At 41.3% G+C, this 19,410-nt stretch overlaps 1 protein-coding gene across 1 annotated transcript in view; it reads right to left on the reverse strand.

The window, feature by feature from the left end:
• The window catches only part of ANKDD1B (ankyrin repeat and death domain containing 1B), a 79,856-nt gene that overhangs the window by 8,049 nt on the left and 52,397 nt on the right, over positions 1-19,410 (reverse strand). Inside the window, exons 9-13 of the mRNA XM_077287360.1 lie at positions 13,829-13,927; positions 11,585-11,683; positions 8,921-9,019; positions 6,058-6,153; positions 3,861-4,053 (exon numbers count right to left, since the gene is read on the reverse strand). Of these exons, the coding sequence (XP_077143475.1) occupies positions 3,861-4,053; positions 6,058-6,153; positions 8,921-9,019; positions 11,585-11,683; positions 13,829-13,927 (586 nt within the window). The remainder of the gene's footprint in view (positions 1-3,860; positions 4,054-6,057; positions 6,154-8,920; positions 9,020-11,584; positions 11,684-13,828; positions 13,928-19,410) is intronic.

Genomic DNA, 19,410 nt, shown 5'->3' on the forward strand with positions numbered 1-19,410 from the left:
TCCTAGGGTTACTAGGGATCCTAACCCTAACCGTTACCCTAGGGATCCTAACCCTTAGGGTTAGGATCCTAACCCTTAGGGTTAGGGTTAGGATCCCTAGGGTTAGGGTTTTCTTGGTTTTTTTTGTGTTTTCTTGTGTTTTTCTATAGAAACGCATGCGTTTAAAAACGCATGTGCTTAAAAACGCATGCGTTTACATAGACAGCAATACATTTTTTTGCCGCGAATAAACGCATGCGTTTTTTTTGCGGCAAAAAAACGCCGCTAGAAGTTACTAGAGGTTGCATTTCTGCAACTAAACGCACGCGTCAAAAACGCATGCGTTGGCGAAAACGCATGCTAAAAAACGCACGCGTTTTTAATGTTAAGTATAGAAAAAAACGCATGCGTTTTTTAGCGCTAAAACGCTGCAGATCAAAACGCAAGTGTGAAACCAGCCTTATACAGAACGAGCAAGGTGGGCACTACAAAAATATAGGGATCATCTTTCCAAGTAGTCAACAAACCATATGGATAATAAAAGACAAAGAAGAGTACAAAATATGGCGAGGATCACCAATAAAGTATAAATCTTCATTAAGAGATAGGACACCAAATAAACCTCACTTGCATCGCCAAACGTAAGGCAACTTCATCAGGGGTAGATAAAGCGTCATGAGCGACTGGCTATGGTCCAGTGTATACATATCCGCTATTCTGTTTAAGTATTTTTTGCTTTATTTTTTTATGGTGTCCTGTCAACACATTTTTCATTGGAAATTTGCCTTTGTGGTTATTTTCCTCTTGGCATAACAGAAGGGTGTTATCTTATCATAGACACACCTTACCTAAATCATGTATGTTTTTAAATATGTTCTTTATTTGGTGTCCTTTCTCTCAATAAATATGTATACTTATTGGTGAACCTTGCTACATTTTGTACTATTATTTGTCTTTTACTATTCTGATTTCAAATTCAATCCACAGATTAATTTTTGCTGATCATTTTTTCTGGAACATATTTGTTAAAATGTCATCCACTGTACTCCTCTCCGTCATATACCTGCTTGGCCTGCCCTCAGAGCGTGCTCTAGATGGATGGAAATTGAGAAACTATGGTTGGCCCCAATCCACCCGAATTCATACCTTTGGGCTACAACATCACAAACTAGATTCCCCTATGCTTGGCCCAATAACTTTTACTAAGATGATCTGGGATACATGTTTGAAAAAGTTTCCATCAATGTCCAAACACTCCCCGATGACCTCTTTTCTAGGGATGAGCGGACCCGTGGATGTTCGGGTTCATCGTGTCTGACCGAATTTTATTTCAAGGTTCAGGTACCAGAACTCTACCCGACCTTGAACCCAAACCCCATAGAAGTCAATGGGGACCTGAACTTTGGTGCTGTAAAATGGTCCTAGTAAGGGCTAGAGGGCTGCCAAAGGAAGCAGAGTATCCCCACAGAATTCTCTCTCCCACTCTCCCAACACTGACTTTTGGGAGAAGTCCATGTTTGGAATTCAGCACCAGATGCTAGGTGTCCGGTACAAACCCCGAAATTACAGTTCGGGTTCGCTCATCTCTACTCTTATCTATTTAACCCTGCTATACCTGATAGTTTGAAAAACTACTTCATTAGACCGTGGTTTAACAAGCAACTTTTTTGTTTCACAGATCTAGTCGGCTTACACTCTAGGGTCTTATTAACTCTTGAGACTTTACAATCTCGATTTAACATACCAGTAAACTCCTGTTACTGATATTTGCAAATTAGACACTCTATGCATTCCCTCTTCTCCCTCCTCAAGGTCTCCCAACCTACATATTTTGAAAAGTTATGTAGAGCAGGCGTCTTCACTAGAGGGATTAGATCTGATATCTATCGACTTTTACTTATCCTTTATTTACTAGATCACAAGAATCAGCCTTGTATGAGTAAATGGGAGATATTTCGAGGGGGGGGGGGGGGATCTTGTCACCTGATACCCGTCAGGGAGTCTGGAGGAGTGCAGATAAGACCTCCACATGTTTCATCTATAGGGAAAATCAACTGTTTTACTTACTCAGTATCCCACCATTTCAGTTCAGCCACAAAAGTCATCAACTTTTGATGCACATGACCACGGGGGCTAGATGTTTGATAGCGTGTAAATGGAAGATGTCTCGACCTTCTTCTAATAATCAGTTGCACGCATGGACACACGCATTCAGGGCGTGTGAAATATGGAACTTCTCACGGCTCTATTGAATAACACAATTGACTGTTTGCAAGCGGTACAAACAAATTGCTAGCGGTCAGGGCTATGTAAAGTAGGCCTGGTATTAAAGGCTGAAATCGATGTACCTCCTTCTCCCCCCACCATGTGTCAATATCTTGTCATTTATTCAGGTACAATGGTTCTTCAGTGTTGGGTCAAACTAAGATGGAATGTTAGATAATACTTAGAATATTCTCTATGTTGTTGTTTTTCTGTAACTTTATATATGAAAGATTTAATAAAACTCAGTTATTAAAAAAATAACTACTGTAATCTGCAAAATGTTCCACTCGGAAAATCAACAGTGTATCTTCCACAAGTAATTATTCCCTAAATGTATTTAGAACATACATAAGACCCAGCACTCTGGTAACAGAAGACCAAGAGAATTCTGAATTTAGCATAAAAAGATTTTGATTTTTGACACCTAATCTGAATGCAGCTTGATGTGTCGCTTACTGTTCTGTTTGCTGTAGATTTGATAAAAATCACTATTTTATCAGCAGGAAATTATCACTAGAGGACTAGTAAACCTGATGCCATGCAGTGCACCATATTCATGAGCTCTGTATAACAACACTCCCATATATTGGCAGTTTTCTGCTTATGCACAGTGTACACAGGAAGCTGTCAATCAGTGGGGTAGGTGGGGTCATACAGAGCTCAGCATTGAGAGAACTGGTAGATCTGCAGCAGAGAAAACAGTCTATCAAAATTGCAGCAAGCAGCAAAGTAGGTGACACATCACTGGAATCAGGGTCTCTGCCCCTATATCATGCTGTTCTCAGAAAAGGTAGCAAAAATTTAGTGACAGATTTCTTTTAAGTCTGCATTCACACATCCTAGTGCTGCTGTTTTTCTCGAACAACGCACAGGCCTATAGAGTTTCATTGCGCCATACACACATCAATTTAAAAAAATGGATCCATGTCTCCAGTCCGTGAGACTCCAAGCTTTTTCTTATTCTTTCTTTGCAGATCAGACTCTGACATTAAAGTCTATAGGAAGCAGTGCAGACCAGATGACACACTGAAGACATAGGAAGAGTCACTTAACCAATTATGCACAACTATCACCTAGCGCTGAAGCCAGAAATGTGCTGCAGTCTGGGATAGACATACATTCCTGGAGTAAGTTACGCCACCTGTGTCACTTATGATGTATTTGACAGGCGGTGTGACCACACCTCGGGACATCCATGCCCTGCCAATATTGGTGTAGCTGGCCAGGACTGGCGTGTACATGCCAAAAGTCGTATGATTTTTTTGCGCAACTTCCAAGTTAAGCAAAAATATTGCAACTTATTAAGGTGTTTACATTAGATTTCTGCTGTAAATATCTTAATGATTTGCCCCCATACTTTTTACTTAGAGATCCATCCGAGTACTATGTTTTTTAACTGATACGTTGCTAAGCGTTAATGGCTAAAAAAAAGTTTAGTCTACCTGCTTTAGTAAAAGAAAAATATGGTAAGACTCACATGGATGTATGAATGTAGCCTTAGATGTGAACAGAGTAGAAATAAAGAAATGGAAAACAAAAATTAAAACAGATATGTCTCCAACAACATTACTCATTCCAAATAATGAGTGTTACTTTAAAAAGTCCTCGTACTATACCTGTCCACTGCATCTCAATGGCTTTAATCTGCCGTTCGGAGAAGTTCCACACCTGAGCCAACCTCTTCCATTCATCGGGCTTCAGCTGCTGATACGCCAAGTTCCAGAGAGCTGAGCGGATCTGACCGGTCTTCGACAAGTGATCTTGTTTGAATGTCACAGGTCCCTCATGGCTAACCTCTTCATTAAGGCTCTAACCAAAGCAATGGAGACAATGACACATCAAGACTTAACAAAATTGAGCAATGATGACAAAATCAATAAATAAAAGTCTACGAGATGCTCCATTGGTGAGATCTCTTTCTGGAGTAAAGTGAATGTAATCGCACTTGCGAGCAAGTTTTCTCTAACTTGTGAAAAGGTAAATCATTCTAACTATGGTACGTATAAAGCAAATTTATCATATCATCCAAGAGTCTGAGAAAGAACAACAACTTTTATTAGAGTTTTAATAGTGGACTTTCACGATTGTGGTTTGTGGAACCACTGTGCCAAGGACCGAGGAGAGCCTGGAGGGGCATGACTAAGCGATCACATGACTATTCACTAGAGCCTCTCATGGTGAGGTTAGACTTGGCTCCCAATGAATGCCAGTTGCCACTCCAGGACAGACCAACGGCCAAGCAGCAGCTGGACCCAAAGGACAGACTGGATGGAGCAGCAGGCAGAGCTAGCATCAGAGTGCAGCTGATCAAGTTTGTATCAGAGTGCAGCAGAGTTTGTGTCAGAGTGCAACCAGCAGGATTTGCTTCAGAATGCAGCAGGCAGGATTTGCACTGGTATGCGACCTTACACAACAAACTGAAACAGGAAGGTTGCTCAGGCACCTCCCCAGTGGTGAGGAAGCAATATATACATAGTGTTTCACAGCCATTGGCTGGGGAGGAAATAGCAAGTGAACATGCTGGCCCTTTAAGGGGGTGGGAGCGCACGCATGCGAGACCTAAAGGAATGGCTGGAAACATGCTGAGCATGGGGAAGGAAAGAACCATCTGCAGCATGGGTGAATGAAAAGACACGCCGCCGACCCTGCCTGTCAGAGCAAGGATCCGGCGTGCTGCTAACATGGACGCTCTGGTTGTTGCAACGCTTTTCCAGAAACATGAAAAAAATGGCTAAATTAATAAAAGAATATTACATTATATCTACCGTATTTTTCGGACTATAAGATGCACGTTTTTCCCAAAAAATTTTTTGGGGAAATGGGGGTGCGTCTTATAGGCCGGATGCACTTACCAGGAGACAAATCCCAGGCTGATGCTTGGCAGTTTCGCAGATGATCTGTGGTGTGGGAGCTTCGCCGGCATTTGTGGAAATCCTGGAGCCCCCACACATCCATCCCAGGTTGGTGTGTGCACTTTTGTAGATGCTCAGTGGTGCGGGGGCTTTGCTGACATTTTGTGAAAGGCTGAGATCTCATTCTGCGCATGCGCCACCTCCGGCCGCCATTTTCATGGAGACCAACTCATTACAGCAATGGAAGTGCGGGGGCTCCGGCCTGGGATGGATGTGTGGGGGCTTCGGGATTTCCACAAATGCCGGCGGAGCCCCCGCACCACCGATCTGTGAAACTGCCACGCATCAGCCTGGGATGGATGTGTGAGGGCTTTCACAAAATGGCGGAGCCCCCACACCACCGAAACTGCTGCACCAGCCTGGGATGAGCCAGACCACCGAACACCTCCTGTGAACCCGCTCCACCAGTGCTCCCTATCACACCCTACCCCCCAGTTAAGCTGAATAATTTGGACTGTAAGACAGATCCTCATTTGACGCTTTAATTTTTTCCCTATTTTTCTTCTGAAAATTTGGGGTGCGTCTTATGGTCCGGTGCGTATTATAGTCCGGAAAAAAATGGTACTTGGAAGTATTTTTTTTTTTTCTCTTTTTATTATGGAGAATGCCTCATAAAATAACTGCTGCATGCAGTTGTACCTAAAGTTGGGCCTGCAGATGCCAGTAGATACCTTCTATTTCTAGTGACTCTTTGGATCAGGCACTGCCCCGTCAGGCCATGCACTTTGCAGGATAATGTTCATTTTCATGGAGTGTCCATAAAATCTTTAACACTCCATAATGATACTATAACATTGTGCTAACGTTTTGGGTGATTTCACCATCATTCACAACATTCTGTACAAGTGCAGCCTGATGCTTCATTATGGCTACCGCTGTACTAGATCTAGCTATATCTTACCTCCATCCACGTGTAATATCTTTCAGCTTTGATAATCATATCCACGATGAGGGTGTGATTGCTTCTTGCTGCTGTATCAAGTGCTGTTTTGTTTTGCTGCAAACCCAGATATAATATTTAGTAAAAATATAAAATATATATATTTCATAATATAATAGTAGGAAAACATGATAGTGCCATAGTTACATGCCTACCGTTCCGAAAAATATACCCATGTTGCCATGGAGGACCAACGTGTTGACTGAGCTACATAACTATCCCCCGCCCTCTACCACCAGCGTGTCATCTACAGTAGAAATACTTACAGGGGTTGGACAAAATAATGGAAATGCCTAACGTTTTGGCATCATAATCTTCGAACATGTGATAAACATGCAAACCGTGACATATGGTAGTAGTAGTTGATTATTTGTGTTATGTGAATGTAAATTAACTGTTTGTTTTGCAGAATTGTAAGAACATTGATGAGAACCTGATACCAATGGCAGACCTCTCGGATTTTCAAAGAGGCCAAATTGTTAGTGCTCATATGGCAGGCGCTAGTGTAACAGAAAGTGCCCGAATGCTTGGCGTGTCAAGAGGTACTGTCTCCAAAGTAATGACTGCGTTTGAAAGAGAAGGAAAAATGTCCGCAGCAAAGCACAGGTCCGGCCGAAAGTCAAAGTTGACTGAGAGAGACCATCGGACACTAAAGCGAAATGTGAGAGAGGATCGCAAGACCACGGCTCCGAAAATCACTGCTGAGCTCAATGAACACCTACAGAACCCAGTTTCCACAAAAACTGTTCGTCGGGAGCTGCACAAATCAGGATTCCACGGAAGAGCTGCAATTAGAAAACCGCTGCTCTCAATGACAAATGTTTCCAAGCGTTTAGAGTGGTGTTGAAACCTCCAGAATTGGTCCCTCGAGTAGTGGAAACGTGATATTCTCAGACGAATCATCGTTTACCCCATTTCCGACCTCCGGCCGAGTGTACGTTTGGAGACAGCCGAAAGAAGCATTCCATCCAGACTGCCTTCTCCCAACCGTAAAATATGGCGGAGGTTCTGTGATGATCTGGGGTCCTATTTTGTGGAGATCCGCCGGGACAATGATATCCCTTCATGGAAGAATTAACAGCCGAGATTATTTAGGCATTTTGGGCGACCAAGTGCATCCAATGGTTCAAGCACTGTTCCTGGAGGGGAACGCCATCTTTCAGGGTGATAATGCACCAGTTCATACAGCTAGAATCGTTAAAGCATGGCACGAGGAACATTCTAATGAAGTTGAGCATCTCATCTGGCCCCCACAATCCCCAGACCTCAACATTATTGAGCATTTATGGACGATTTTAGAGATTCAAGTTAGACGTCGATTTCCGCCGCCATCGTCGCTCAAAGAACTGGAGGGTGTTTTAACTGCAGAATGGGCTAAAATTCCTTTGGAAACAATTCACACCTTGTATGAATCCATACCTCGGTGAATTGAGGCTGTAATCGCCGCAAAAGTTGGACCTACACCATATTAAACTAACTTTTGTTGATGTTTCCAGGTGTTTCCATTATGTTCCCTGTATATGCAGATGTTGCTTTAGTGCCAAAGAGATGGTTGCGGCCTCCGAGGTGCTGTACTTGGGGCAGCTAATATGCCACCACTCGGGAATTCTGATACGCCAAGCTTTTACATTCTAAATTTGGAGTTCACTTCCACTCCATAGAATATGTATAAGTATTATACAGAGATGAGTGGCGCTACATAGACTAGTTTTTCCAAAAGCAATATGTCACAGAATGTTTTTGTAGGAAGTTCCATCTCATGACCAAGTAAATGACTGACTGATGAAAAACTCGTAGTGAATAATTGCTATTCCGGGCACGGTATGGTGGCAAACGATGCAGACTTTATTTGGAAATGATATGTCTTAGGCACAGTACAAGAGTTCCTGGGAATAGGTTGGAATATGGAAACATTAATTTGTACTGGTATTTCTTGAATGGTTATCAGCATTACGAGTATAGTTATTGGAGAAGGTCATAATGAATAGTAAGGGATAAGCCAACCACTCTCTTTGCTTTGAATCTTAATTATAATCTTGCTATATGTACCAAAATTCTGGCTTTATTTGCAATTATCTTACCTGCCTTGCATCGCATTTTCTATTTGTTTCAGACACATTTTTTAACACTCTCAACTGGGTGTGTGGCCTATTAAAGAGGTTGTAGTTTGACTAAAGGAGCCGTAGCCCAAATTCTAAATCAAATTGAGCTAAAATTTACTGCAAGTATTTTGCCAAATTATGTCAACTAGCAGCATAGATGGTGAAACATTAAGCCTATACTTTAGCTGTTGGCCATACGATGGTTCAGCTGGCAGCAATCACACCTAACTCTCCCATACACCGGAGCGCTTGCACTTCCGAGCGCTCATATGTTCTCTATGACAGAGCCATTGCCACACTCCATGGTGATATCTTATCTCTTGGAGAACAAAAGGAACGGTAGTCCGAAATCAGACATGCAAAATCCTTTTCTCCCTTGATATCATCGGTATGGAATTAGACTATTGGCCGAATCCATCTATATCAGTGGGTTCAGCCAACATTAGTCTAATGTGTTGGGGGGCTTTAGACTGAAGAATTTATAGATGTGCCAAATTTATCAAACAGCATCAATAATTTTGATAAATTTGGTGGCTTTAAAACTGGCTATTCAAAGTTTGCATTTTCTAAGGGCTTATTGACGCATTAGTATTTGCTCAGTATTTCATCAATGTTTGTATGCGAAAACCAGGAGTGGAATTTACAGAGAAAAACATTAATTAAAAATTGACGCCTGTTCTAAAAGTTAGATATATGTAACAAATCGGCCCGCAGACCATTACCTTGTCTGCAATCCTGAGATCACAGCCAGCTATAAGAAGCTTTTCCACCAAATCAATGTTCTTAAGTTCAGAAACCAAATGCAAAGGAGTCTGTTGCCTCTATATTTAACACAAAAAGATTGATTTAATTTAAAAGATAACTTCATCTGAACAAGATAATCATTACTGGAGAATGGCATGCAAAATTTCTTACGTGTGCCACTACCAAAACAATTAGAAAAAGTGAATCAATTAGCCTAAAAGGGTGAAGCCCCAATGGAGTTTAACCCTCCTTAACAGGTTAAAAAAACTTAACATTTAATTCATATTGCTAAAACATATATTTCTAACATTCTGACATTTCGCCATTAACGCCTTTGACCCATTCCCAGATGACGCCGTGTATGCAGTGAAACATGTCAGGGGGACATGAGCTTTCTGTCTAAGTTTTATGCTCCTAATATTTACCCCTCATCTTTGGATGATACTGCGGGGTACCATGACCTTTATTTAGGCAAAAATACGAAAGGTCCATATATGATCCACCACACAAAGGATAAAATAGTCCAGAACATGAATGCAGTTCAGTAACAGGATAAAAGTCTAACAATCCAGCAGACATAGGATAACATAGTCCATATACTCTTCTTTCTCTCTGAGATGCTGTGAGCACATCATCATTCCACACAGGACTGATCTGTGTCTCACCTCCCTGATATTTACAAGTCTCCCTCCTCATTCACAGGTCAGGAGGGGGAAGGTCTCAGGGGCTCATTAGCATACAATACAGAACTGTGGGGGCTGATATCAGATGGCAGCAACAGCCATTCATCAATTAGCAAATAACTCCTTCTACAAGAGAACACCATGAAAATAAAATAGAAATATACACAAAAATAAGTTTCATAACCTGCTAATGAGGGTTACTATCTTTGGGACTTTGCTATTTGATGGGAATGGTATATTTATGTATCTCTCTAGGTTTTCTATAGTGCTCAATAATCAGTGAATACTGACCTCATTACAAGATTCCAAACTCAAAATCTTGTAAGACTTGAAATCTCCACCTAAGATGTTGTGCTCTGTATAGCACTGGCTGCGGAGAACTGTTCCTGTGAATCAGTTTTACTCTTTGCTCTCTCATGCTACTATTAATCCTAGATCTCCAAATTGGCAAAAACCATTGTTGGAGGCGCTTTATTCAGGCTGAGCTTTGGCGCCTTGGTTTACATGGAGCAGCGAGCTGATGGTTGTTGTATTTCTTAGAAATTTAGAACAGTTGTAACAAATAAATTAGACGGTTGAGCCACTTATGGTCAACTGTAAATCCCTTTATGAGGACCTGTCACCTCTCCTGACAAGTCTTAGTATTAAAGTTGTATTAACATTGTATTACCCCTAATATAGTATTTGTAAAGCATCTTTTCTTAGAACTCTGTGCCATACCATTCTCCCGTTACTCCTACTAGAAAAAAAAATTGACAACTAGGTGTTACTAGTTCAGGTGTGTCCCTATACAATCTGCAAATTGCTTCTTTAGAGAAAAAGAACAGTTGAACTCTAATGCCACTTATTGGAAATAGCGATCCTAAAAGTCGATTTTGACCATTTAACAAGCCTATCCACATGACTTAGGATAAAGGAAAGGCTTGTTAAAGGGTCGATATTAATTATTAGATTGCTACTTCCAATAGGAGCCACTAGAGTTCAAGTTCTCTTCCTCCCTGAAGAAGCAATTTGTGTATGTATTTCCTAGAAGAGCATTGCATGGCCTATAAGTCTCCTTACACTGGCATGTCAGGCATGAAAAATATCTAAATATGTTGGTATTTGCTTATATAGCTCCTGTGAAGACCTGTGTGTCTCCATAGTTACAGACTACAAACAAATGTTTAGTGTAGTCTGATCATCTTCTACATATACACTCTTCTTTCTAGAGACAGAAAAATAACTACAGGATCAGACTAAATCAAACCTTTGTTTTAAGTTAGTAGTTATGGAAAGTTAGTAGCTATGGATTGATAAATCACCCATAGGGACTGCATACTAAGTTTTTTTATTAATTAAAACTATTCACAGATATGCTTCATTTTTTTTCTTTTTGGATGATGAAAAAAAAAAGTCAGCAAAACAAAATTTATTATATCACTATTAATTTAGAGTTACTTGCTGCAAAAGGAAAATGTGTTTAAGTGCATTCTGAATAAGAGAACAATTCTGAAGCATACCCTCTGTATTGTGCCATTCCCCTGTCATTTCTACTGGCAATGTATCAGTTCATTGACAACCGGTTGTTATATTCCCCTTGTCAAAGAGGTGTGCACCTGTATAGCCTGACATGGTCGGCCCTGATTGGACATTGACTGGCAGAATAGAGACCCCCCAACTGATAACACCTAGAAATTTACTGATAATTTGTAACTAAGAAGAATAACAGGAACACCATAAATCAAAGTTAAAAAAAGATGCCCCATAATATTTATTTCAAAAGAAAAGTACAATAAGTACTTACAAAAATAGACATGGCGCAGACAGGTCCTCTTTATGTATAACAATTAGAATGTATCTATCTACTGTCATTTAGAAAACTAAATCCAATTGTTAAAGATTCTAAACCTGAACTATAGATTTTGTTTGTAGAGAGTAATCTGTTGTTTCATACTCCTCTTCTTTACCAATACTTACCACATTGATGGTGTTAATGTCATATCCGCTCTCCAAGAGAACATCTACAATATCCATATGATCATTGAGAATGGCTAAATGGATGGGGGTATTCTTATCCTGAAAGTGCACGTTAATACGCAAAGAGATCAAGTTAATTACACCTTTCTAAAGACAACTTTTTTAAACCACTTCCGATTTATACTACATTTTGCCAGGATAGAATTGTAATTCCACTTTATCCCATGCATTGTGCTCACCTCCTTGAGAGGACCACGTATCATTTTTTAACTGCAGCTTGGACTGGTTGTCTCAAGGAGGTTTAACTTATTTGTCTTCAGAAGTAATTCAGAGTGAGACACCATAAAACTCCTCAAATCAGCAAGAAAAGTTGTTTTGTTGGTGCAAAATGGGCTTTCCAATGCCTTTTGCTAATTTTGTCATTTGGTGCTTTAATAATCAATAACGTGTAGCTATATCCAAGCCTCCTATTCATCTAAAGGGAAGGGGTGTACAGAAAACACATGGATGTCAAATGTTGGAGAAATGTGCAAATGGGGCAATGGAACTATTTGTAAAGTGACGCTACAATGACAACATGAAGAATACTGCGTAGGTATGACTCCCCTGTCATAATGTTGTTATCATTAATATTTCCTTTAAAGATATATTCCCATCTTAGACATGTATGGCCAAATATGCCAATGTTAAGAGGGTCTAATCTCTTGGACTCGCATCCTTTTCCAGATCAGGAGTCCCCGAAACCTCCATCTTGCCTGTTGAGTTGACCATGGGAAGTAGAAGTAGTTGGCTACTCCTTTGTGATGCACTATTTATTCACTTTTATTGGTGTCAAGGAAAGAGCCAGGTATAGCTCTGTATATTTAGGAGACTGATTAATCAACATTGACATAGTGCACATTCGCGTTAGGCCAGTCTCGTGGAGTAGAAAAGGTACCGAATTCATTAAGAGACACATGAATTTGGCGCTCCTGAGTAGTGTGCACCTCCATGCGCCATGTCAGAAATGCTACTCCAGTTGCAGATTATGGGGGCAACTCCTAAAGTTTATCTAGGCTATAATATTTCAAGATTTAGGTAACCCATTAAAGATCACAGCAAAGATGAAGCTTTAATTTGAAAACTCAATGTATTCATAATATTTTTCCCTGAGAAGAGGAGAAGGAAGGAATGGACGACTTGCTCTGCTTGTCACCTGTACATGTTGTCTTTTTTTTTTATTTTGGCTTGATAAAGACCATTTGTGTCCCTTTTCATTTTTCTGCCATGTGATGAGATTAATAATTGAGGAATACTTTGATGCCTTAGATACATCTTGTTGGATTTTCTATTTGGTTTATTGAAGAGTCCGCCCCAAAGTCAGCATGAAGGTGAAGGAGTGGTGTACGGGAATTCTGTAGCTAGTACTCTTTTTCCTTAAGTTACACCCTTTTTTTAGACTACTGACTAGAGATTAGAGAATATGTTCGGAAAACGATTGCCAAGTCCAAATTTGCCATATTCGTACCATATTCGTGATGATTTTATGTTTGGAGATCGTACACATTCGCTCATCTGTACTCCCATTGACTCCAATGGCGTTTGGCTATGTTCAACAAATATTGCAAATACGTCGATCGTAATCCGAACTGAATATTGATATATTCCTTATCTCTACTTCTGACGCACTCTGATCAGAGATCGATCATAATGTGATCCGATTTTCTCGGATACGGAAAAGATGAAACAAATAAAATTCTCCATCTTCTCCATTCTGTCAGTCAGTGAAAATTGACCGCCCTAGAATATCATCCAAATGCCGTCTGATTTTTGTTTTGTTTTTTTACGGACCCATTGACTCGCATGTCCGAATGTGATTGGATTTACGGATGTAAATCATGCATGCTGCGATTTTTTTTCCTTGGACAGACTCAGTCAGAGGAAAAAATCGGACATGTTCATTGCCCCATAGAATAACATTGGGTGTGATCCGATGTTTTATTGGAATCGCATTCGGACCAAAAATACAGTTGTCTGCACGAGCCCTTAATGTTTAGATTCACAACCTAATGTATGACAGACAGTATTATAGTCTCAATGTGAATTATTTTAAATCTTAATCCAAGAAATTAGTTTATAAATTATCTTGTATCAAATTCTGGAAAACAACTAATACATGAAAAATGACTAAAAGAAAAAAATATAAATAAATACATTTACATAGTTACAATTCCAATATAAACACTAATACTACTAGCTACTTACATTGGGATTTGGTGTCATATCATAGTTGTTTTTCAGGAGAAAGCAGACCAGGGATAAGTAACCTTTCTCTGAGGCTAAATGTAAGGCCGTGTATCCTTCCTGAAGATGGAGTAGATTGTAAAGTTCAAGCATTTTAAGCAAAAAGTATTATACTACACATTAGATTGGTATGAAAATTAAATATATGCCTAGAATATAGTATACTATAATATAGATCTGCAATCGGAGCCGCAGTCTATGACTCAGGAAGAAAAGCTGCTAAAACACCAGCCGATATTCTGCTGGACGTCGGCCATGTCTGTGTTTTGTCTTGTGTGAAGGCAAGAAAATTATTCAATTTTTTTTCTTCGGCCAAGTCCAAATTTGTTTTTAGTTATATGCAGAAAACAAAGCCACAAATACAGCTGTGTAAAAAAGAAAAGTCCTCCGTGTATGCTTTATATGTATATACTACACACCATGGTCTATGCCGGCAGCTTGTTAAGTGCACATTAGAAATATCCCAGAAATGTCATCTCATGGACTATGTTCATCTACTTTATCATCACTAACGTCTGATCCAACATCCAGCTCTCTCATTCACAGGTATGTCTGTTTCTGAGCGGCACCACTAATCCCAGCATCTCCCAATTGTATAGTCACACCTCTGTATCTATCTATTTCTGGTACGTGTGTTTCGCTCCCCCTCTGTATAGTGCAAATTGTCGATATTAAAGGGGTTGTCTGGGCTCTCTGTATACTTGTGTATGTAGGATGCAGAACGCTGACAGTTTGTAATATACATTCTGCATGGTGTCCTAGATATCACACTGGTGAGCAGCTGTCTCCTGATCCTGGAGGAGCTGCTCACTCACTGACTAGAGTTTTCCAGTCTGGCAGAGACTGGTCGTAACCATCCCCAGTCTCTGCCAGACCCTCCTGCTCCAGCCTCCTGGTGCTGCACACAGTGGGAGGCAGAAGGGGAAAGACTCAGCTGATTAGATGAACCAAGAAAGAAAAGGTTTCTATATTCTGTAGGTGAATACAATGTACTGTGTGCATCCATTCCTCCCTCATTCATCCCTGCTTCCCAACCCTCCTTCTGTCCCTCCCTCTCTCCCTCCATCCGTACACTCACATCCATCCGTACACACATTCATCCGTACACACGCGTCCATCCATACACTCACATCCATACACTCACATCCATACACACAAATCCATCCATTCACACAAATCCATCCATACACACACATCCATCTGTACACACACATCCATCCGTACACACATGTCCATCCATACACACACATCCATCTGTACACTCGCATCCATCCATACACACACATCCATCCATACACACGCGTCCATCCATACACTCGCGTCCATCCATACACTCACATCCATACACACAAATCCATCCATACACACACATCCATCCATACACACACATCCATCCGTACACACACATCCATCCGTACACTCGTATCCATCCATACACACGCGTCCATCCATACACACGCGTCCATCCATACACTCGCGTCCATCCATACACTCGCGTCCATCCATACACTCGCGTCCATCCATACACACATCCATCCATACACACACATCCATCCATACACTCACATCCATCCATACACTCACATCCATCCATACACTCACATCCATCCATACACACATCCATCCATACACACACATCCATCCATACACACACATCTATACACACGCGTCCATCCATACACCCACGTCCATCCATACACCCACATCCATCCATACACACGCATCCATACATACACTTGCATCCATACATACACACACATCCATCCATACACACACATCCATCCATACACTCACATCCATCCATACACACATCCATCCATACATACACACATCCATACACACGCATCCATCCATACACACGCATCCATCCATACACCCATGTCCATCCATGCACTCTCGTCCATCCATACACACATGTCCATCCATACACTCACATCCATACACACAAATCCATCCATGCACACACATCCATACACACGCATCCATCCATACTCACGTCCATCCATACACAAGCATCCATCCATACACTCACGTCCATCCATACACAAGCATCCATCCATACACTCACATCCATTTATACACACATCCATACACATCCATCCATCCATACACACACATACATACATCCATACACACGCGTCCATCCATACACTCATGTCCATCCATACACACACATCCATCCATACACACACATCCATCCATACACACACATCCATCCATACACACACGTCCATCCATACACACACGTCCATCCATACACACACGTCCATCCATACACACACGTCCATCCATACACTCACGATCATCCATATGCACACACACATCCATCCATACACACACACATCCATCCATCCATATACACGCATCCATCCATACACCCATCCATACACACATCCATACACACACATCCATACACACGTGTCCATCCATACACTCTCGTCCATTCATACACACACATCCATCCATACACATGCGTCCATCCATACACATGCGTCCATCCATACACACGCGTCCATCCATACGCATCCAGCCATACACATGCGTCCATCCATACACACGCGTCCATCCATACGCATCCAGCCATACACAAGCATCCATCCATACACACGTCCATCCATACACACAAATCCATCCATACACCCACGTCCCTCCATACACACACATCCATCCATACACTCACATCTATCCATACACACATCCATACACACATCCATCCATACACACGCGTCCATCCACTTGCGTCCATCCATACACTCGCGTCCATCCGTACACACACGTCTATCCATACACACTCCAACATTCATACACACACGTCCATTCATACACACTCCCACATCCATACACACACACATGTCCATCCATCCACATACATCTATCCATCCATACTTACACACACATCACTATAGACTGAGGTTCTGCAGCAGCTGAGGTGTATTATGTGGTTTGTATGTTGATGCACACACACATCACTACAGACTCTTCACCTCACAGTACTGCTATCTCAGGGGTAATGTGGGGATGTATGATGTGTGGAGTGCAGTGATTGCTGCTTTCCACAGACAGGACACTGCTCTGTTATTTCCAATACTGGAGTGATGACGCAGGCCTGCGCAGGGGCAGATTACTAACAGCCAATGAGTGTGCAGAGGGCGGTGCTGGACACTGAGGATGGGTGGGGCCAGCTCTGGCTGTGAGGTTAGATAGTAAAGTACAGAGAGCTGTCATGTTTGGTAGAGCTGCAGGTAAACAAAGTGGTTTCAGGGAATGAAGTGAAATTCAGAAGAATGAAAGGCAGAACCAAAAAAACAAAATGTATAGTGGTGTTGTATATCACAATGCAGCACAGATTAGTTTTAAAAAAATTTTTTGGATTGTCCTTACACTTAGTACATCCTTTCCATTGATTTTAGCACCTGCCCTTTGTCCACACCTAGTAACATTCATGTGCTATTAGACTTGCATAAATTTGGAGGCCTAGGTCTATTCTGACAGCGGTCTGTGCGTACAGCTCCTTTAAAGCCCTCCTCCCATCAAAGTTTTTATCCTCTTAATATATTGCAATCATCATATCGTACAGGACTGTGTACTTACAATTGCTGATTTTACCATTCTACCCAGCGATCTCTTCTGTTTTCCATTATGTCTGTGACATCACATGATTCAAAACTGACGACCTGAATCTTCCTAAGCTCTATGTAGAAACAGGCAGTCTCTTTTCCCTGCATAAATCATTCACCTGTTCAACCCCTGACCCAGCTGCTCTGCCCTCCCCCCCTGCCAGGGAGTTTTGCAGTGACTCATGAGTCATGCAGAGTGTAGCAAATTAATTGACCCTTGCTCTTCCACTCCCTCTCTCTGGAACACTATGGAAAACCCTCTCCATCTGTGATAAACTCCATGACAAACCCTATCTATTCTTCCTAGGCTTCACAGAAACATGGATGACACAATCTGTAATAGCCTCCTCTGCAGTGTTATGGTGGTCTTCACTGCACCAACAGTCATCGCCCTGATTAAAAAAAAAAAAAACATGGTGGAGGAGTTGTTCTTCTCGTTCCTAACAAGTCAGTTTTCAATCCTATCCCACCTCTACCCTCCCATATCCTCCCTTCTTTTGAAGTGGACATTATCCACATCCACTCACACTCCAACCTTCAAGTGGCCATCTCATACCAACCTCGAGGCCCTGTCACCGTGGCCTTTATCAACCACGTCTCCACCTGGTTTCTATAATTTCTCTGCTAATATTCCCATCATCATCATGGGCAATTTCAACATCCACATTGACACCCCCAACAGTCCACAGTTTCCATGCTTATACAATTAGCCTCCACAATACCCTAAAAAGGGCCAAAATAGTCTAGATGTCAAAACTACACCTCTCCCCCATCTGACGTCACCTACTTATATTCTCATTCCTGTACTGTTTTACTGCCTTTCAAGTCCAGCAATAGGTGGTTGCCTTATTGTTGGTGTGCCTAATTGGCATTTATAGCCTTTTAGCTTACTAATTGTTTGTGCAGTTGTCTTTTTTGTCTTCTCAAGCTAATAAAAAGTACATCTTTTATAGGTGATACCTATTCATTTGCATCTTCTTTTCCTTTGTTCCTCAAGTCCAGCAATTAACACACTATCACAGAAACCTTACAACTAGACGTTCAAACATGCTCTGACTCTCTTCTACTGCTGCTCACCTTATCCTCATTCCATGACCCAGAGAAAGCCACTGTATTCTACAATGCCACACTCACATCAGCTATTGGCTTGGTATCAGCTGCGATCCCATGCTGTAATGCCTGTATACTCTCTTTTGCTTCCTCCCCTGTCCAGGAGATATGATATGATCAGACCATGTTCCTGTACGGTCAGACACAGCTATTACACAATACACAGCAGGGACACATTTATAAGATTATATCAGCACAATAACATTTTCTTAAACACATCCAATTGTGGAACATATTACTATTCAAAGATCTATTAACTAAAATATTTTTTTTTGTGGCAAAACCACTTTAACCTCTGATGTTTTCCCTTTTGCTTTCAAATTTGCAACAATCAGGACTATCTTGAAGAATCCAACCCTTGACCCAACCTCTGTGTCCAGCTATCACTCTACATCACAACTTCTGTTTGTCTCCAATCTTCTTCAACAACACATCCACATTGAACTTTCCTCCCACTTATCATCCAACACACTCTTTGACAACCTACTATTTGGCTTCTTTCCCCAGCACTCCAATGAAAATGCCCTAACGAGAATTACTAACAACTTAATAACTGCCAAAGCTAACAGACAATATCCTATATTTATATACTCTTCTTTCTAGACCTGTCCTTTGCCTTCAACACAATTGACCACTCACTCTTAGTACATATCCTCTCTTCCCTTGGCATCAAAAACCTTGCCTTCTACTAAATCTCCTAAACCTCACATTTAGCATCTCCAATTTCCATCCTACCTCCTCATCCCACCCCTTCTCTATTGCTGTCGCTCAAATCTCTGTCCTGGGATCCCTCCTCTGCTTCATCTCCACCTTTGA

The sequence above is a fragment of the Ranitomeya variabilis genome, chromosome 1 (genome assembly GCF_051348905.1).
Source record: "Ranitomeya variabilis isolate aRanVar5 chromosome 1, aRanVar5.hap1, whole genome shotgun sequence".
In the NCBI taxonomy this organism is placed as follows: domain Eukaryota; kingdom Metazoa; phylum Chordata; class Amphibia; order Anura; family Dendrobatidae; genus Ranitomeya; species Ranitomeya variabilis.